Source organism: Prionailurus bengalensis, chromosome B1, assembly GCF_016509475.1.
Source record: "Prionailurus bengalensis isolate Pbe53 chromosome B1, Fcat_Pben_1.1_paternal_pri, whole genome shotgun sequence".
Taxonomy (NCBI): Eukaryota; Metazoa; Chordata; class Mammalia; order Carnivora; family Felidae; genus Prionailurus; species Prionailurus bengalensis.
Genome location: NC_057344.1, coordinates 135,236,791 through 135,258,766, shown reverse-complemented (window position 1 = coordinate 135,258,766; position 21,976 = coordinate 135,236,791). Strand labels below are relative to the sequence as shown.

The window sequence follows — 21,976 nt, the reverse complement described above, 5'->3', positions numbered from 1 at the left end:
GCCCAAGTCTACAAAAAAACAAGATGCTGAAGCACAGTGGGTACAATAAACATTTGAAGGCCACTGACAGACTATAGCCAAAAAAAAAAAAAGGAGATAAAAATCTTCACCTGTTAATAATAAAGAAATATAGTATATTGTTCTATAGGATATTTTAGGGTTTTGTATTTGTTTGTTTTTTATTGTTTTCGGAAAAGTATGGAGCTCTCTGGTTAATTTGGAGCAAGATACCCAAATATGGTTAATTTCATAGCAGGAAAATATCTATCAAATTCATCCTCTCACACCATATGGTTGTTAGATGGTTTTTAAGCAGAAAGTTATCATGAGGACAATGAAATAAAATGTAGCATATGGACTGGATAAACAATCTTAACAGGCAGACATTACAAAGTAAAGAAAGCCTTTCCTGCTCAAGTTGGCACACAGATTTTCTTTCTCCGATCTCACAATCTCCCACTGCCAGAGGTTTAAAAATAACAACTCACGTTTTTATGGTTCACACACTTCATGAGGACTAGCTCCCGGTAAGCTCTCTTGGCATGCGTTTGGTTCTGAAAGGGTCTGCTGAGCTTCTTAATGGCCACATTTCTGTCAAGAACGGCATCATACGCAGCACTGCAGAAACCCAAGAGCAATCCAGAATTAGGAACAAAGAAGCCCATAAAATTCCTGTCTACGGATATGGGTAAAGGATATGGATAAAGAAAATACTCTCCTGGAATCCCACTCAGATATCTTCTCTTCAGGTCACATGCCAATCAGGCTGTAAATAAAGACCTAGGAGTGGGGTGCTTGGGTGGCTCAGTTGGTTGAGTGTCCAACTTCGGATCAGGTCATGATCTTGAGGTTCAGGAGTTTGAGCCCACCGTCAGGTTCTGTGCCAACAGCCCAGAGCCTGCTTTGATTTTGTGTCTCCCTCTCTTTCTGTCCCTTCCCCACTCACGCTCTGTCTCTCTCTCCCTCAAAAATATAAATAAACATAAAAAAAATTTTTTTAATAAAAAAAAGTAAAGATCTAGAAGTGACTAGTATCAAACCATTCTACTTACTAAGAAAAGAAAAAAAGGACAGTATCTTGCCCACTCGCCCCAGAAAGAAACCCAGCATAAAATTGCCTCCTTGATTGGGAGACAAAACAAAAGTGCTCCACTCTCCCACCAGCCATGTGAATGTGGCAAGTCATTTCATCTCTCTTGACTTGAATTTCTCATCTAATAACATGTGATATTTAGGTTTTCTCTAGCTATAAAACTCCACTGTTATTTGGTTATTTTAAGAGAACATTATTCTTTCCAGTTTTTAAGGTATGACATTCATTGCCATGAATGCACAGGTTGGTTGGTGCTCAAGTGTACCCATTAACAATAACAAAGCTGAAAATAAGGAATCCAGTATGAGGGTTTTTAGAGCATAAATAACTGCATTTCAATATGAAGACAGAAATGGATGCTACTAGCATTTGAAGCTTTCAAACTATTTGAGAATGAAAATCTACTATGCTTTGAAGGCAATCAATTTTTAGTGCTTTTTCTCTCATAGTAAAGAATATATGGGTCTGGAGATCAAATAAGGAAGTGAATATCTTCTTGGTATTTACCTAATGACTCACTCACAAAACGGTTTTTTGTTTGTTTGTTCATTTTTGTTTTACCCTCATCCCTGCAGCTTCAGATTGTGCTGGATTTTGTCTTAGTTGCCAGAAAGGAATGCAGCAATCAGTGTCCCCTACCATTGATCTGTTGAATTGGAAGTGGTATTAACCATTCAGTATTCATGCCACTAAACTAAAAGATAAAGAAAGGGGGTGGGGTGCCTGGGTGTCTCAGCTGGTTAAGCACCTGACTTTCGCTCAGGTCATGATTTCACAGTTTGTGGGTTCAAGTCCTGCATTGGGCTCTCTGCCGTCAGCACAGAGGCCACTTCAGATCCTCTGTCCCCCTCTCTCTCTCTGACCCTCCCAAAAAAAGATAAAGAAAGGGGTTACTGTATTGTAAGATAATGATAGATTAGTGGGATAAGGTTCGACAAGATCTTTGAAGTCATCTGGTCCCTGACTCCATTTAATTATTCCATATAATACTATTCTTCTCCAAAATATCTCCATCAAAAGTTTGACCAGTCTCAGGGCACCTGGGTGGTTAAGCTGATTAAGCTTCCGACTTCAGCTCAGGTCATGATCTCACAGTGCATGGGTTCATGCCCCGCATCAGGCTCTGTGCTGACAGCTCAGAGCCTGGGTCCTGCTTCAGATTCTGCGTCTCCCCCCTCTCTCTCTGCCCCTCCCCTGCTCACACTCTGTCTCTCTCACTCTCTCAAAAATAAACATTAAAAAGATTTTTTTTTAAGTTTGAGCAATCTCTGCTTGAGCATCTCCAGAAACATGGACCCCTTTAATATCAAGGCAGCTTTGAGAGTTGGAAATGTCACCATTCTAATAAGCATAGTTTTATCTCTGTGGTTCATATTAACCACTCTCAGCTCTGAATGCTGGGGTAACTCTCAAAATAAAATACAGTATTCTCTTTTCTATTATGGTAGGTCCATAATATTTGAAATCCATTAAAGGACTGGGCATGAACTTTGACCTATAGCTATAAGTTTTTCTTATTTTTCCCCTAAGTTTTTTCTTTCTCAAGTTAACTATCACCAGTGTCCTACCACCATTTGTCAGAATGTCATTTCAGGTCCTATCATCATCTGGCCAGTTTCCTCTGAATATGATCCAGTGTGTTGATATCTGAAAATGTGGATCCTGAACTAAATAAACATTGCTAATCCAGGCATGGAGTGTCAGCAAAGATTACGGTAGGGCTATCAATTCCTTCATTCATTTACTAGCTCATTCATTTTGTTGACACAGTTAATATAACTAAGTCTCCCTTGGCTTCTTTGATAACTATGTCACACACTATTGACTCACAGTGAGCATGTTTATTAAAAATGTTGTCTTTTTAAAAACCTGTGCTGCTTTTCATCTCTTCATGTTACCACTGATACTTCTGTTCTTGTGTTTGTTCTCATTAGCCTACCGAGAGCAGCACAGGTAAAGAAAAGAGTCAAATGGGTCTACATCTTCTAAGCAGTACACAAGAACAAAAGTGAATTCAGAGGAAGAAAACTTGTTTTCTGAAGTTAAGAAATTGTATCAGCAGGAAACTGATCAAAACAATCACCTTAAAGAGAAAGAATACATTTTAGTCCAAAACAACTTAGCTGAAGTCATTAAATTATCTTAAAAAAGAACATCAGTCAGTCATGCATTCCTAGAAAGAAAAATCAGGAGGCAAATTCTGGAATTGTCTGGTCAAATAGGAAAGTGTCTTTCCAGGTAGTTCCAGGCATCTAATCAGCCAGGCAGACGTTTACAACTGTATTGATTGTCAGAGACTATGGACAGTTAGCATTCAGATCAGCATCACTTTATATTGATTCTATCTTCTTGCGGTCAACATTCTGCTCATCATGCTCTCCTTTGGATCTTTGCATACAGAATATTGCCTATATTTGGTCAGCTTGACTGGCCAATGCAGTTTTACTACTGCATTTCTCATAGTTTAGTACATCAGCCTCTGGTTTTTTATATAAGCCTTTAGTGAAGGCTGGTCAGTGTGAGTCTGAGTCCCTGAGATACTGACCAGATCCTGCAGGACAGTGGGCCAGCCTCCAACTTCACGGGGAATGGCTGAGAAAATGCCATCCTCTGGGGCTCTTGGCAGGTTCTGGCCAGTTTCTGCCAGAAATGTTGTGGTTTTCTCCCTCCCTGTGGTACCTCTTCCTTGAAGTTATTTTAGGTATGAATCTCAGCACTGTTGCTTACTAGATGTGGAGCTATGGGCAAGCCACTTACACTTTCCAGCATTAGTTTCCTCACATTTGAAATGGAGATAACAACCTGACAAGATAATTATAATGAGATAATAATGCAGCTATAGTGCCTCACCTAGAGTAAGCACTAAATAAATAATGACTATTACCATTTTTAAAATCGTTCTTGTTGGAGTCATTGTGTAAGTCAGGGCAGGATAAAATATTAATTCCTATGGCATGTGCTACAACCTGACATGTATCTACTAATCATCAGTTTTTAATCTTTCTACTAATTACACATCCATTCACCTATACCACTATCTTGGCCACATTTCATAAGTTTGTCTAGTGATATAAAAGTTAAGGGCAAAAGCCTTCTTAAAATCTAGATACATTATAGCCATGTAGTTCTATTACTTTCCATTTTAATAGGTTATTCAGTATGATTTGCTTTGAACGAACCCTTTATTCCCAGGGATTGCTACATCCTTTCTTAATAGCTCACAGGGTGTCTTTTGTAACCAATACTAAGACTAATGTCAAGCTCAGCAGATGTCTCATAATCTCTTTCTTTCCATTAAAGAAATTGGAGTGCTTGCCTGTTTACAGTTATATTGAATACTGTGCTTTGGGCTCACTGAATTTCCATTCGCCACCTTGCATCATGTCTTCTTGTACAGAAGGGACTTGGAAGTTAAATGTACAATTCCCAGATACTCTGCAGTTAGTGGTCTGGACTCCAGTAAGGTCCTGCCACACAGATACAGGTAGGAGAGATTTGTAAGGCGAAAGGGAGGGTGGTCATCCTCTAACATTTCTGGGTTGGCAAGCAAGGCCTCATGGAGATATGAAATTTTCTTCTGTAGCAGTGACTCATTCCCCAGATTTCTGGGTGAGAGAAGGGGTTGAAGCAAAGGCAACAGTGGCCTCCAGGTTGCAGGCCCCTGTCACCAGCATCATGGGGTAGTGACAACAGCAGTATTAAGTACACAGTTTCAGCTCTCTGATTCCTAAATCTCAGTTACAACCATGTATTCTGTAAGCTCAGTGGTTCTAGGACACTCTCAGAGGTAAGAGCTCCCCTTGTGATTCAGCTCTCCGGTGTCTGGGAGTCATTCCAAGAAACCCAGACTAGAGCTCACTTCTCCAGGCCTTCCAATGATTTTGCAAGCACCCAATTTACCGTATTAAATCTTTGCCTACTTTAAATGTTTCTGTCTCCTGCCATGAAGCCCAGATGACACTCAAGTCTTTCCCATCTTCTATAATTCCTCAGTGATTACTGGCAGCAGTTTAGCAAATACATCTGCAAAATTGGCATCACTGGTGCTGTATAATCACAACTTAATGTCTGAAAGTTTTCCATTACTGTTTAGTCATCTTTTTTTTTTTTAAAGAGTCTTGGTCTATAGCACCTTACTTTTTCTCTTTCAGTATTTTCTTTCTTTTATCTTCATGCAGATAACAGATAAATCTTTGTGAAGATTTTCCAGCAACTTCCAGCAACTTTCCAACAATTTTGCTAAAAACTTACCAGAATTTCTTGACACACGGTACTAACTCACCTCCACTTAAACCAGGTTTGTTTATAAAAGAAAGACGTAGCCTTTTGTTATTATACTCCTGTCATTTAATCCAGTTTTATGATGATGCTATAAAGTTTACTTCCTTGAATGTATTTATATAACCATACACACAGAGACATACACATGTGCACACACACCTCTCTGTAGGCAACCGTTATTCTCTATGTATTTATCAAGGCTTTTTTTTCTCTGGAAACCTCTTGCACATATATTCTTTTTCCTAAATAATAACCATTGATTCAATAATTTTTCTTATTTCCTTTCCCTTTCACATTTAAAATGTTCTTGATCATATAAATGTTTATGGGTGAGGGGCGCCTGGGTGGCTTGGTTGGTTAAGCGTCCGACTTCGGCTCAGGTCATGGTCTCACGGCCCATGAGTTTGAGCCCTGCGTTGGGCTCTGTGCTGACCGCTCAGAGCCTGCAGCCTGTTTCAGATTCTGTGTCTCCCTCTCTCTCTGCCCCTCTGCTGTTCATGCTCTGTCTCTCTCTGTCTCAAAAATAAATAAACGTTGAAAAAAAATTTAAAAAAAAAATAAATGTTTATGGGTAAAAAAACATCTCTAGGCCTTATGAGAATATTATGTCTTAAAAACAACAACAACAGCAACAACAACAACACAGCTTTAAAAACCTTATCATGGCCGCATCTTAAACATCTTAAGCGATAGCCCAGCTGCCCAAATTCCATCCTGGGAGAAACTGTCCCCTTCATCACTCTTTTCTCACTTTCCCACATTCTCATCTGACCCTTCCAAAGGCCTGGACTTTAGTTGAAAGCTACTAAAAACTTTCTTCCCAGTGCCCCCAAATATCCCACTTTGATACCCCAAATTCCCACAGTCCATAGAGATGCTATTGAGACACTGATTCCACCCTGGAGAACCACGTTGGGGAAGCTGCCAAACCCTGCCTCAGGCTTTCACAATCATTCCTCCTCCTGCCAGGAATGCTCTTCTCACATCCTCACTTACCCAATTCCATCTTGTGATTCAGGTTTCAGCCCAAATATTATCTCCTCAGTACAAGCCTTCCCTAATCATCCCATCAAGAGTCAACGGTTGATTTTTTGATTACCTGATTTTGTCATTTGAATTGCTTGGCTGTAGCAGTTTCCTTATATTTTGTCAGGGAAGCTTTTGATTGCAAGCAATAGAATTTTAACTAACAGTGACTTAAGTAATGAAAATGTTAATGATATTACATAATGGAAAATCCAGAATTAGGCATATGCAGCTTTCAGGGATAAATTACAACTCTTTTGGGCCCTAGACACTTTTGACTTTTGATTTTCTGCAAATTGGTTCTCAGCACATCAGGTGGGGGTGGGGGCAAGCTAAGGATAGAACTTCATTAGTGCATCAAAGGGAAGGATAGGTGCTGTGCTGCATTGCTAAGATTCCCCTTTTATTATCCTAGCTGCTCGCGGATGGTCCCTCAGCTCTTAACCCCCTTTGGGTAGAATTTCAGCCAAAAAGATCTGCTTCACCAAAGTCTATGCTTTCTTCATGGGCAGCCTTCACTCAATAACTGATGAACCTGGGATTATAAAAGCCTGGCCACCTCATCCCAATTCAGGACAGCTGGTAAGGCTCACTCCCTCTTCAGAACTCCCAGTAGGGTCAGCTGAGGTTTCCACTGAGAATCCATTGCAGCAAGTAGGGGCCAGCAAGGGGCTCAGAAGTCCCTGCCTCAAAGACAGCAACAAAAGTAGCCACTAATCTAAACACTATAAACTGAAACAGTGCTTTGCAGCCCTTCGGTGAACTAGTGACAAGGGACATTTCACAAAGACCGACTACCTTGATGAAGAATATGGGACCAACTAAACAAACTCACCACCACCAAAAATTAGATGAACCTAAAGAAGATGACTGTCCTAGATGGCTGCCTGATTTCCATTTCTTGGAAATTAAGATGGGATGATGGCACTGGAGAAGAAACTGAAGGCCCCCAGAGAAGAACTGCTTCATCTCAGAGAGATGGGGTTATAAGGCACAGGCAGGCACTGCCTCTCTTTTTCTCATTTTATCTTTCTGATAAGTTTTCTCATGCCCACCCTGATGCCCTTCATGACCATTGAGTGAATGAACCACCTATGTATGTTCAAACCCATGTTTGAACCTACAAAATCCACAAAACTGCCAGCCTGCCATTTAATAGGGTAACCTGGAAACTTGGAAATTTAGAGTTTGGCTTGATATGAAATATGTGATGGTCCAGAGGCTGGTCAACCTGCTATAAAGCATAGGGAGAGCACATAGAGAGTCGTCAGAATATCCTTGGTATGCTGACTTTGCCATTTGTGTAGCATAAAGCTATAATTATTTACGTATTTAGTATTTAGTAAACCTTAACTTTTCAATAAACACTTTTGACAAAAATTTAAAAAATGAGACCACATATTTAATTAAAATACTATATACTGAATTAGACTTCTTGTGTTTTCTCAGGTACAACCAAATGAAAACCAGAAAATAATCCTCCTAAAGGAACATCAGTATCTATTTCAAAGTCAGTAACTATTTCAAGAAGACTGTGCCCAAACACAGTGATTTAACACATGCACCTGCAAAAGATGCTTTTACAGATTACTCTTGAAACATGACTTTTCACTTAGGCCAAATGGTTCCTTTTCTAAATTAATCCTTTCATTTTCAGTTCCAAGGTGTTTGGTTTGCTTTGATTTGTGGGACGGGGGGGGTGGTATGTACGAAAAGTTAAGCAAAGCTGTTAATGTGTTCTATTAGCAAAAAAATAATTTTGTAAGCATTTAAACTTTTATATCATGTTACCAAATGCTTCAAATATAAAATAAGTATCTTTAATAATAGTTTGATTTTCTATCCAATGACTCAAAGCTTGGAAATTCAAAATGAAACCTCTGACAATAGGATGAAAACTTATAATTTTAGTTAAAAATGACATTGAAGACCTATCAGTTATTTTTTTCAATAACACAAATACAAATTATTTTGGAGAATATTGTCATACTAAAAACAAATGACCAGATTAAAAAAATCTATCGAGTAGAAATGGATTTGAATTGGTTGTGATACAAATGTAATTAATATTGGGTCCAAATAATTTGCAATATTCTACAAATCAAAATGTAACTTACATATACCTAACACTTATATGTCAATTACATATTAATAAAAAACAGAATATATAGGCACCAAAATTTGTAAATATTTTCATACATACTTGGTGAGAATCACTTTATTACAAAATTTTGGAGACAAAACTGATGTTGAATAAAAAAAATCAAGTTGTTGCAGCAAGTCAATCAGCATTTTCTTGGAAGCCTTCATCATTCTGGTTGATGAACAACTATTAAATAAGTCTTAAATTTTGGATGCTTTTTTTTTTGCCTTCAAATCATTTGGAAATCTTTAATCGTGGCATTTAGTAAATGGGGCATCCCAATATTTCAGCTTTTGAAATTCTTAGGGGATAGCAGAATAGGTCTAAACAAAAATTGCAAATAAAAGCACACTGAAATGCACTGGAAGGAACTGAAACAAGAAGGGAACTAAGAAATCAAATCCAGAAAATGAGTTCTCAAAGAGAGGACAACATTTAATTTTGAAAATCCACAAATATGATTTAGAATATCTTAGTTTGTAAAAAAAAATATAATAATCTTTTGATAGAGTTCATAATTTTAGGAAGCATTCATATGATACATAGGATTTGAAGGTGTTCCTAATTTGGGGATATTCTGATTATAAGTGCCTATAATTTTTCAGCATCTAAATGTGACAAACCATTAAAAAGACCATAAGTAGGGGCAACCTATTTGACAAGTTCCATCTTACACAATTATTTATTAGCAAAGGAACTCTAAACGAAAGGGGGAAACAGAACTTTCGTGAAAAAACTTGGGCTGAAACACTCCTATATTACAATACAAAAATAAAATAGAATTGATAATATTTTCAACTTAGTAGAATTTGTTCTTACCAGGTACCTAAGACCTTCTGGGAGTATTTTACAGGTAAAAATATTGTGATCTATATTGAAGGTGCCAAGATTTCAAATTTAGTAACCACAACATACAATTTTGAAGATTTCCAGAAATTTAACAAAAGGTTAAAAATAATACAATCACATTAAGAAAAATGTCTTCTTCAGAAAATATCAACGAAACTGTACAATAGACAGGGCTAGGAAGTTTTGGTTGATTAAAATACATCAGTGTATATCCAGAATAATTATTCTTCTCATGTTATATTTTTGATATGTAGGTAATCAATATAAATCAATTGTTAAATCTTATTTGTATTTTTAGTTTATTTCTTAAGAATTAGTTAATTTAAAACAAATTTTAAGGGCACTATTTTTACATCCATCAATGTATTTGAATGTGTCCTTTCACTATCAAAATTTTCCCAACTTAGACATAAATGATAAGGTCCCTGTCGCTCATGACCACTGGGGTCCTGGTTGAAGAGGCTTTTGCATGTCACTCCCTACAAGATGCAAGAGGCAGAAGCAAGGAACTGCTCTTCCAGAATTACTGCTACATTCCCATTTTTAGTCATTTCCTGGCAATAAAATTTGAAGTATGGTTTATATCTGGTAGTTTTATTATAACAAGATTTGCCTTAAAAATCTGCATAGTATGGGGCGCCTGGGTGGCTCAGTCGGTTAAGCGTCCGACTTCAGCTCAGGTCATGATCTCGCGGTCCGTGAGTTCGAGCCCCGCGACGGGCTCTGGGCTGATGGCTCAGAGCCTGGAGCCTGCTTCAGATTCTGTGTCTCCCTCTCTCTCTGCCCCTCCCCCGTTCATACTCTGTCTCTCTCTGTCTCAAAAATAAATAAACGTTAACAAAAAAAAATTTTTTTTTTAAATCTGCATAGTAACCTAGGTTAAGTTTCAAAACTTGGATGATGTCAGATTTAGCCAAGGAGTGGAAGCTAATTGAATGCATCATCTTTTTTTGTGCAAGCAACTCAAACTCTGGAACAGTTGACTCTCAAATTGGCCTGTGATAAGAATGTGCTATGTTTAAAATTAACAAACTAGAGACAGTTGGGACTCTGTCTTGAGTTGGCTCAGAAGTTGGGACTATCGATTCCCACCTGAAAAATTGATCAGACCCGTTAGGGGACTCACAGGAATCATAAATGGTTCCTTCACATAGGACATATGATAGAAATAAACATTGCCCAACCTATGGACCCACTCTCACTTCTTCCAAGCCTACCCCAGCACAGTATTTCTGGTTATAATCATGACTGCTCTCCACTAGCCTGACAACTGGAGTAGCACTGCTCACTATGAATGGCCCCCAACACCTACCAACACATCCATGTAGAATTTATATTGGCTATTGTTTATGCCCCTGGACTTCTTTATACATTTATCTTTTCTTTATTCACTTCTCCTACTCTGATATTTGGGCTGATATTTATGAAACGGAGTTCTAGCTCTACAGCAGTTTGTTTGTAGCATCATTATAGGAGACTTAATACATATCGCCTTTTATTGCATCATTTTCTATCCTCAGAGTTGTGCTCCTTAATGGCCAAAATCCTGAAGGATTTAGCTCTGTATTCCCTATATGCTTTATGTATGAAATTATATTTGCTACTATTAAATGTTTATTTCCAAAGCTTTAAATATGTTAATAAAAGGACATTATATATGCTAAAGGGCAAAATTTTAAATAAACTAAGCACCATATTTTTTAAGTGGCTCTGTTACACAGGATGCCAAAATATTATCTCCAGCTATGATGTCTTTATGAAGGCTCCTGATTCACACATATAACTGTCTACTGAACACCTCTAATTGGATGTCTCAGAAATATCTGAAAATTAGTACGCCCAAAACTGAACAAGCTTTTCTCTCTTAACCTTAAATTGTCCCCCTCCAATCTTTCCCTTAAACACCCATTTGTTCAAATGTACAAGTCATCTGAATTTTTCTCTTCTCATCTCCTCCCCATATCCAGTTCATGAATAAGTCTTTGTATTTACCTCCAATGTAGATTTTTAAACTGATCCACTTAACTCAAACTCCATTTCCATTACCATGTGTCACATTGTACTATAGAGACTGCCTCTTAAGTGATCTCCTTGCACTGATTCTTGCTTCTCTAAACCTATACCTGACCATTCTCACAGAGTCTTAATATATTTAAATTGGGCTATCCCTGCCCACATTATTTTATGTCTGAGAATCCTGCTTATTTTTAGCACTTATCAAGAAAATATTTTGAGTAGCACAGCCTTAATAAAATAATAGAATCTCATACGTTGTTATGAAAATTATGTTAGCTTAACAACAGCAAACCTGTCCCACTGCTTGATTTCAAGCATGAGGGCAGGAGCACATGAATCTTGGTCACCATTTTCTCCCAGTTTTATTGAGATATAATTGACATATAACATGATATCAGTTTAAAATGAACAATACAATTATTTGATAAATATATATATTGCAAAATGATTACCACAATCTTAGTTAACACCCATCACCTCATATAGTAACAACTTTTTTTTCTTGTGATGAGAGCTTTTAAGGTCTTTTCTCTTAAGAACATTCAAATACACAATACAGTATTGTTGACCAAAGTCACCATGCTGTGCGTTGCGTCCCCAAAATTTATGTATCTTAGAACTGGAAATCTATATCTTTTAACCACCTTTACCCACCCCCCTCCTCACCCCATATCTGGCAAACCCCAATATGTTTCTATATCCATGTTTCTTCTCTTTAGATTTCATATATAAGTGTGATCATATATTATTTATCTTTCTCTGTCTGACTTATTTCACTTAGTATAATGTCCTCAAGGTCTATCCATGTTGTCCCAAATGGCAGAACTTTTTAATTGTTGAATAATATTCCATTGTGTATATATATCCACATTTTATTTATTCATTCATCTGTAAAAAGACACTTAGGTTATTTCTATGTCTTGGTGATTGTAAATAATACTGTAATAAGAGTGTTTTTCACCTTTGCACTAAGAGTATGGTATGGTGTCTTGCATATATTTAACACTAAATAAGTATTTGTTAAACAAGTAAACTGACGATTGAAGTACTCCCAGTGGTAGAGCAGAGTGAATTTATAGGTCTCAAATTTCTACAAACATGAGTTGAATAGCTATTAAATATTTTGAAGTCATATACATCATCTTTAAAATTCATGTAAAATCTATATTTTAATCCCATATATATCCATGTTTATTTTAATGTAAAATTTCATTTCCCCATCAACACATCAGTCTTCACATGAAATTTCAGTTCCAGGATGACCCGCCATGTTTATCATGGAGCTCTGAGTATTCCTGACTATTGCACCCACACCCCTCCCTGGCTAGCCCCCACCCTGAAGCACAAAAACCCCAGTGTGAAAAATGGGAGATTAACAAATAAGCTGTTGTCTTTTTACCAAAATTTTATTGCACTTTGTATAAACAATATTTTTACTGTACCTTTTCCTACCAGTAAATGTTTTTGGAAAATCAAATACTTTGCCAGATTTGCTTCAGCAAAGATCAACTAGAATCATGCTCACATTGATAGCTATTGAAATGAAATCTAGGGAAACCCCAAATGGAAAGACTTGATGTAATTATTGACTCTGGGTCACAAAAACAAACAAACAAACAAACAGAAAGAAAACCCACTATGCAAAGTCCATTTTGATTTTATTGTAGTGTTATGCAAGTAATCCTAGAATTTGGGATTGGGTTTCTTCCAGTAAGAAGTTTTATTATTTATGTAGCCAAAGATGTCACTAACTTAGGCTGGAAAAACTTTGGGCATCTAAATTTTATGTATGCAATAATATTGTAAGATAGGTACTTATTATCCCCAGTGTTCAGGTGACAAAACTAAAGCTTAATAATAATAACCAACATTCATTAGTTCTAAGAACCTTATCTCCCACTCATTTGCTTCTAACACTCTACATAGGTGAACTCTTTTGAGCCTCAGTAACACATATAAGCGTTATTATATTATTATAGCTATATTTACTATTCTTGCAACATTTCCACTATTTTGAAATTATTTCAAAATAAAAGGTTAAACATTTTTATTATAAATACATAGAACAACACACATTTGAAAAATTAAAATGTAACGGATATTATATGACTGTGACACTGTGAGATCTCTTAATTTTCCTTCAGTTTTTCTGTAAATTATTAGAATTTTCTATATTTTCTTTCTTATCTCTATTATCAATAAAAATTACACATATTTGCAAAATATTTCCTTAAGATTACAGACTTTCTGATTCTAATTTATCGTTCATTCATTCATACATTTGATCAACAAATAGTTAAATACTATTTATTTTGATAACTGAGAGAGTTGATAATAGAGAAGTCACTTCATCATAACTACAATTGGCATTTATTTTCTGGGCAGATATTAACATTGCTTTGCTGTATTTTTATAGAAATTTGGTGAACTAGTAGAGCTAAGAAAACTGAGGTACAGAATGGTTAAATGACTTGCTCACAAAAAAATAGCACATGAGAGATTTGGGAGCACAGTTCCCTCCTATTGAAGCTTTATCCTTTGTGTTTATAAAAGAAAAAAAAAAATTTAGCTTCCAAGAAATACTAAAAACTAAAAGCATAGGAAAATCACAAAACTGTTTTTTATAAAACCAGTTTCTATGATAAACATGTGGTAAAACCAGATAAATGGCCAGTAAATTCTGTCAGTATTAGTTGTTCTTTGTTTTAAACAAACATGAAGATTGTTCAGACAAGTTTTGGTCTAGACAGCATTCTTCTCATATAGCCTATAACCCTGAGAATTTGACACACTGATAGGAAATAAGCAATTTGAGACTATGCAATGGGATTCCTTTGCCCAGCTATCAAAAAGTACCACACCAATCAAATACGAGTATTGATTCATGCCCACTTCTTCTACTCTCCACCTTCTTCCTGTTGGTTGGTGTCATTAACAACCTGTTTACTGACCCCAAATGGATTTCCTGACCAGCTGGTTTTAACAGCCCTCCCACCACATCCTGCTTTTGTGCTTTTATGTGTGCACAGTTAGGGACAGGAGGCCCCCAACATTCATAAAAACCAAAATGGAAAAGATAGTTATTTATGTACTGTTTTGTGATGCAGCCCAAGTTTAGGGAAAGGTCAGAATGTACAAGACTCATTTAAAAATAAAAATTCTCGGGGCGCCTGGGTGGCGCAGTCGGTTAAGCGTCCGACTTCAGCCAGGTCACGATCTCACAGTCCATGAGTTCGAGCCCGCGTCGGGCTCTGGGCTGATGGCTCAGAGCCTGGAGCCTGTTTCTGATTCTGTGTCTCCCTCTCTCTCTGCCCCTCCGCCGTTCATGCTCTGTCTCTCTCTGTCCCAAAAATAAATAAATGTTGAAAAAAAATTAAAAAAAAATAAAATAAAATAAAAAATAAAAAATAAAAATTCTCTTGTCACAAAGGTTCTTCCTGTGTCATTGGTAAAAATGAAAGCATTGTATTTGTATGTTTACATGTGCTTGTATGTATACATATGCACGTGCACATATGTATTTTTATTAATCATCTTATTCTGGGACACCAGAATTATTATGTGAGATCATTTGAACACTTAAATTCTGTGTCCTGGGATTGTAAAAATAATACTTCTCTTTGTCTTTTCACTAGGCACCATAGGGAAATGGAATTCTACTGTGTGTTTCTTTTTAATTTGAATACTCATTTTTGAAACTGAAGTTCATTTAAAACTGTTGTGTGGTTTACTTGCTCAATAAAAATTTACTGATATTTTACCATGTCTCTATTTTTACTTATTGGATATTTTTATTTGGGTAAGTTAAAAGACAACACAGAAGATGGTTGAATTTAAATGTTAATAAATCATGTCACATTTTACAAAATTAAGCAAAAACTTGCTAATATTTATTGTGATAGACAAAAAAAAGTTACAAGTTAAGCTTCTTGTACAGTACTCAAAGTACTGTAACATATTGGGGAATACTAAATAGGGGAATAAAATGCAAACTAAATATATTAGGTCAAAAAAAAGATAGGAAATACTAGAAGCTAATGGATCTAATTTTAAGGAAATATGGAGAATGGCAAAGAGGATAATTGCTGGAGGTGATAAAATGGAGAGGTATCTAATTGTAAGCGTGGGTTACTTTATATAGGATTAAATACTGTGCGTAGCATCAGCAGGGAAGGTCGGTTAACTGAGTCCAGATGCCAGTATATAGGTAGCTATGGTGGTAGGGGCACCTTGTGAAAGTTCATTTTGTTGGCTTTTAGTTTTTCAGTGAAATAGGAAGCAAGATCATCAGCTCAGTGACAGGATGGGGTGGGGAAAATATTTAGAGTTTTAAGGAAAGAGTGAAGGGATAAGATTGTCACCTAAAATAGTAGAAACATAAATGGACTAGAGATCCTGAACAGTAACAAAACCCACTCAATCTTGCTAGTCTTGAAATTAGGTATGAATAGTCAACACAACTGAGTGTGTTTCTCCAACCATATTCATCTATCTTAGGGTTGAGGAGTTAGATTGAACCAGCATTTGAATTTTGCCAGAAACGAAGAGAGAAGAGAGTTGATAGTTTATACAGGGGATACAGTGTAATATGAGGCACAACATCTAAACTGCATAAAGGGGAAAATGAGTACATGAGTGTGATCAGGAACAGAGAAACAACGGCAGATTGCTAATTGTAGGTTTTTGTGGGATTAAAGAATTATTGAAAAGAAGGCACTAATATCAAATCAAATGCATTGCTCCTTCTAGAAACAAAAATTTTAGGTGAGATAGTTTAGCTTCATCTTAATAATTGAAAACACATACAAACAAGATCTGGTTGTTTTGATTATCTAGTGAACAGGCATACAAGAAGTTTGAGTCAAAAAGAAATAGAGAAATAATAAACATAAAGAATTATCACTGCAGAATGTGGTATTAAATTTGAGGATTTAAAAAACCAAACTGCATGTCAAGGCTAATATATCAGTTTTAAAAGGCACAGGTAGGGAAATACCTACTTAGCTAGGATTTTATCTTGGCATCTGTACTAGTTGCTGTATTTTTAAAATGGGAACTATAATTTTTCCCCAGTCTCCATCATAAATTATACCTTTACTGCAGTTTCAAGGTAGAAAATGAGGAGGGGGAAAAAAAGAGGCTTCACGAGTTTATGGTCGAATTACTGGCAGCATGTTGTGCCAAAAATGCAATTAGTCAGTTGTTTCAGCATAAATCCTATCTATAGGTCAGTAACAAATATAAAATGTTAATGTTAAAAAGTGTTCTACTTGCCACTAAATATTTTTAAATCCTGTTATTTATGAGACAATGCAAATCCCATTTTACATGAATGCTGACATAGACTCTCAAAATACCACATTTAAATTATGAAATAAGACTTTGAAATACTAACTTGGAAAACACAGCCAACAATATTTGATAAGAGCAATTAAATGAATTGAAATGTACCAGATAAGAAGGGATTATCAAATATGAACTCAATGGAATACCAACCTAAACCCAACTCCAATGTTCACCTCACTTTTGTTCTACCTCTAGTGAGAAGATAAGATAGTACTCTAATCCATACATGTCTCACATAATGAGGTAATAAGCAATTTATATAATCCTTCACACTCAGATAAAATTTAAAGATAATTCTTCCATAATTTTCTTGCTGATGCATATTAAGTTAAAATATTGAATAGTATAACAGTTATTCTTGTAAACGTTTTATATTGCCCTTTGTTGAAAACTCAAATAGAATGTATTTTCTTGTATTGTAAAATGCATCTAACCAAATACATTTATCTTGTTGAAGATTCACAGCTAATATGAATTTTGAAACTATATAGATAGATGGTAGTGATCATAAATGTATTTTCAGCAACATGGATGGAACTGGAGGGTATTATGCTAAGTGAAATAAGTCAGTCAGAGAAAGACAGATATCATATGTTTTCACTCATATGTGGATCTTGAGAAGACCATGGGGGAAGGGAAGGGGAAAAAACGAGTTACAGAGAGCGAGGAAGGCAAAACGTAAGAGACTCTTAAATACAGAGAACAAACTGAGGGTTGAAGGGGGAGTAGGGGAGTGGGAGAGAGAGGAAAATGAGTGATGGACATTCAGGAGGGCACTTGTTGGGATGAGCACTGGGTGTTGTGTGTAAGCAATGAAGCACGGGAATCTACCCCCAAAACCAAGAGCACACTTTACACACTATATGTTAGCCAATTTGACAATAAATTATATTTTTAAAAAGTGCATTTTCAAGACTATGAAGCCAAACTGATTAATTGTGTCATATAGTTCAACAAAAATTTTCCCCTACTATCTCTGATCTTAGGCTCAACTCCAATTATATAAAGTTCAAGAAAGCAAATCTTATGCTGTTCACATTTAGATTTTCTAGGGTTAAGACCACGGTCTCCTTACACTCCTGCTTTCCTTTCATCAACTTCCCCTTTAATCAGGTAGAACTGGAGTTGTTACAAACACTTTTGGGATATGGCTAAGGGGAAATTAACTTAGGAATACATTTATTGTGGTTCAGTGGGTTATTATATATTTTGCAATCATTTATGTATTTAAATCATTGCAACTTTTCCAGGCATAGGTATGATTTTCAAGAATATTGCTACCACTGGGCCCACTCACCTGGTGCCCAATCTTGTGCCAGACAATGGAGGGCCAGTAGTTATACCACTGTGTGAATATTGCCTGATGCTGGAAGCATGTAACTATGCAGGTAGCAGTGGAGAAACAAGGTTTGAAATAACTGAAGCCAGAAGGTAGTCTGGGAATAGTGTTTTCTACTATTATAGTCCATACTTAAAAGAATTAGAAAGAGTTTTTCCCAAATTTGACACCAATTTTAAGTATGTATATGGCAATATCAGTAATGAATTGTGAGGACGAAAAATACTTTCTAAACTATCAATAATAAAAGATAAGTTTCAACCAACCGGGATAGGAGACTAACTTTTCTTTCTATTTTCTCTACTGGTAACAATATCATAAAATCATTGTCATATGAAGACATGTCCAAAGAGTATGCAGCCAAAAATATAGTAAAAGGAGTATTATATTAGGTAATTAATAAACATATTATTTTTCTGGATTTTATGATTCTGCGGTATTTGTCAGCTTTTTTTCAATTTGAGATTTGCTGTAATTTTTTTCAAAGAATTGACTTATTTATTTGTTTTTTATTAAGACTTTTCTTTTTAGGGCAGTTTTAGGTTTGCAGCAAAATTAAGGGGAAGGTACCAAGATGTCCCTTATTCTCCCTGCCCCCACACACGCATAGCCTCCCCCATTATCAATATCCTCCACAAGAGGTAATTTATATTTGGTAATATATATTTGTTACAGTTGATGAACCTACACTGATACATCATTATCTCCCCAAATCCATAGTTTATATTACGGTTTATTCTTGGTGTTGTACATCCTATGGGTTTGGACAGGTTATCCATCATTGTGGTATCACACGGAGTATTTTCACTGCCCTAAAAACCCTTTGTGCTCTACCTATTTATCCTTACCCCCCTCATGTAATTTATTTTTATTCTAAATAAATAATTTGCTTTCATTATGAATTTTATATTTATGATTTTTCTTAAAGAAGGTCTCCCCAAATATTATAAGCTTACAGCCCAGCAAACCTATGTGTGTCCGATCCATAATATAATATTTCACATGCCCATAGTTGAAACAGTCTATAGGGTCAACCAATAGCTAGAACAAACTATTTGACATTTCTCAAAGAAATGTGCTGCTGTGGCCTGAATGTCTATAGCAACCCCCAAACTCATATGTTGAAATCCTCATGCCCAAAGTGACAGTATGTGGAGGTGGAGACTTTGGGAAATGATTAGATCATGAAGGCAGAATCCTCATAAATTGGATTAATACCCTTATAAAAGAGGTCCTAGAGAGATCCCTCTACCTTTCTGCCATGTGAGGTTATGCTAGAAGGCACAGACTTTGAACCAGAAAGCAGACCTCACCAGACACCGAATCCTCTGGTGCCTTGATCTTAGACTTCCCAGCCTCTGGAACTGTGAGAAATAAATTTGTTCCTTATAAGCCACCAAATCTTTGGCAGTTTGTTACAGCAGCCTGAACAGACTAAGACATGTGTCTATAGTTTTGTGTTTAAAGAAGAGTATGAACTTTAAGAAACTCATTTTGCAGGTGTTAACATGTATGAATCCAGCATACCTAGCCAGAATTTTTGGTTTAGACATGGAGTCTAGAGCCAGACATGTTCACGGTGACTCCATCTGAGATTCTGTCCTTACTGACAATGTGCTGAATAAGTTGAGGAGATATCCTATTCCAAATCTAAGAATAAGATTACCTAGGCCACCTTCTAGCAGCAGATTCTCTGCTTAAAAGATTGATAACTGTTTCAAAAAATTGTTTAGGGGCGCCTGGGTGGCGCAGTCGGTTAAGCGTCCGACTTCAGCCAGGTCGCGATCTCGCGGTCTGTGAGTTTGAGCCCCGCGTCAGCTCTGGGCTGATGGCTCGGAGCCTGGAGCCTGTTTCCGATTCTGTGTCTCCCTCTCTCTCTGCCCCTCCCCCGTTCATGCTCTCTCTCTGTCCCAAAAATAAATTAAATAAATAAATAAATAAATAAATAATAAATAAATAAAATAAAAAATTGTTTAATATTTATTTTTGAGACAGAGAGATGGCGGGGGGAGGGCAGAGAGAGAAGGGGAGACACAGAATTGGAAGCAGGCTCCAGGCTCCGAGCTGTCAGCACAGGGCTTGAACCCACCAGCTGTGAGATCATGACCAGAGCCAAAGTCAGATGCTCAACTGACTGAGCCACCCAGGTGCCGCAAAGCATTGATAATTTATAAATAATGTCTCTAAGGTAACAAAAATCTACATGAACTTAGAATAGGAATAAAACTTAAAATTTCATTTCATTTAATATTTCACCAAATGAAGAAATTCCATGTAAAATGCAACATCTCTAAGAGGTACTCATCCAGCCAGCTTTTGCTTAAAACTTATCAGTAACCAGGGCAGGACACCTGGGTGGCTCAGTCAGTTAAGGGTCTGACTCTTGATTTCAGCTCAGGTCATGATCTCATGATTCTGAGATCAAGCCCTGAGCTGAGAGCACAAAGCCTGCTTGGGACTCTCTCTCTCTCTCTCTCTCTCTCTCTCTCTCTCTCTCTGTCCCTCCCCTGCTCTATCTCTTTCAAAATAAATAAACTGAAAAAAAAAACCCTTATCAGTAACCAATTACTTACACCTTCACAAGGAAGACAACCATTGATGATTGGCCCTGACTCTAATAAAGTTCTTTCTTAAATTGAACCAAAATCTAACTTCTATTAATCCTAGGATGTTCTCTGGAGCCAAACCAAGTAAGTTTACTCACAGGTGTCTTCAAATATTTGAAGATCTCTTCCACCTCCCTGAAAAGTCAACCTTTTTCCAAACTAAACATCCCTAGCTCTAATTCAATAACCATTCCTTTACTATGTATATTATCAAATGTAATTATGAATTCATAGACCACTAATCTATTTAGCCAGAGTCAAATACCCATGCCACTGAATGTAAAAAGTCCTTTGTCAAACCAATTTTAAATTTTAAGTTGAAAATGTCTAACTCAAACTTCAGTTAATAGCAATTAATTATCAAAGCTTACAAAATGACATTAGTCTCCACCCCATTTTCTCTATTCCATTGCCATAGCACGCACACACACACACACACACACACACACTACTGCCTGCTGGAGATGTGAAACTTGGTAATTACTTCCTAGGCACCCAAACTCTGCTTTATACCAGATGTACAAATAAATACTTTGCAAAGCACTAAAAGCACTGTGCTTGTCAGCAGCAATTTTCAAAAGGGAAGAAAAAGCATATTGTGCATTTCTGTAAATAGCAAATGGTCTACTGAATTTTTAGCTAGAAACTAGCTAGCAAGATTTTTAGTCATTGAACCAATACCCTCATTTTATTTAGACATAAGGAAATTAGGCCTAAGAAAAACAACTTATCCAAAATCACATGGCATATTTGTGACCCAGATTCTATAAGATTTTGTCCCATGTTCTAAAGAAATGTTGAAATACACAAGTCAATATCAGCATTGTTAATCACCAAGATTACCATGTTAATCACCAAGATAATCACCATGAAGGGATCATGAAACCATCCTACCATAAGGATAGTCTTTATAAGAAATAATACTAGTATCTTAGAAAAAATTATAAACACTACAGTCCCATGGTGAACATGAGATATTTGTCCCTTGAGCAAAATACTAAGAGATACAGCATATGTCTCAGGTCATCCAACCATCAAATCATCCAGATCTTATCACATCTAAATACCTTCACTGAGCAGAACCCTCTAATTCTCAGAGGAAGGACAAAAACAGGTATATAGCGTTTTTGGAAAAATACTGTCTGAACAAGGCTTATTTCTGTCTCAGTATGCTCTGTATTAAAAAGTGACTCCCTGGAGCTCCTGGGTGGCTCAGTTGGTTGAGTGTCCAACTTCAGCTCAGGTCATGATCTTGAGGTTCATGAGTTCAGCCCCCA

The 21,976-nt window shown here is 36.6% G+C and overlaps 1 protein-coding gene across 7 annotated transcripts in view; it reads right to left on the bottom strand.

Annotated features, from left to right (window-relative positions):
• The window catches only part of MAPK10 (mitogen-activated protein kinase 10), a 316,049-nt gene that overhangs the window by 88,253 nt on the left and 205,820 nt on the right, over positions 1 to 21,976 (bottom strand). For all 7 annotated transcript variants that reach the window (XM_043572253.1, XM_043572259.1, XM_043572254.1 and 4 more), the window contains one exon: positions 489 to 618. In XM_043572253.1, the coding sequence (XP_043428188.1) occupies positions 489 to 618 (130 nt within the window). The remainder of the gene's footprint in view (positions 1 to 488; positions 619 to 21,976) is intronic.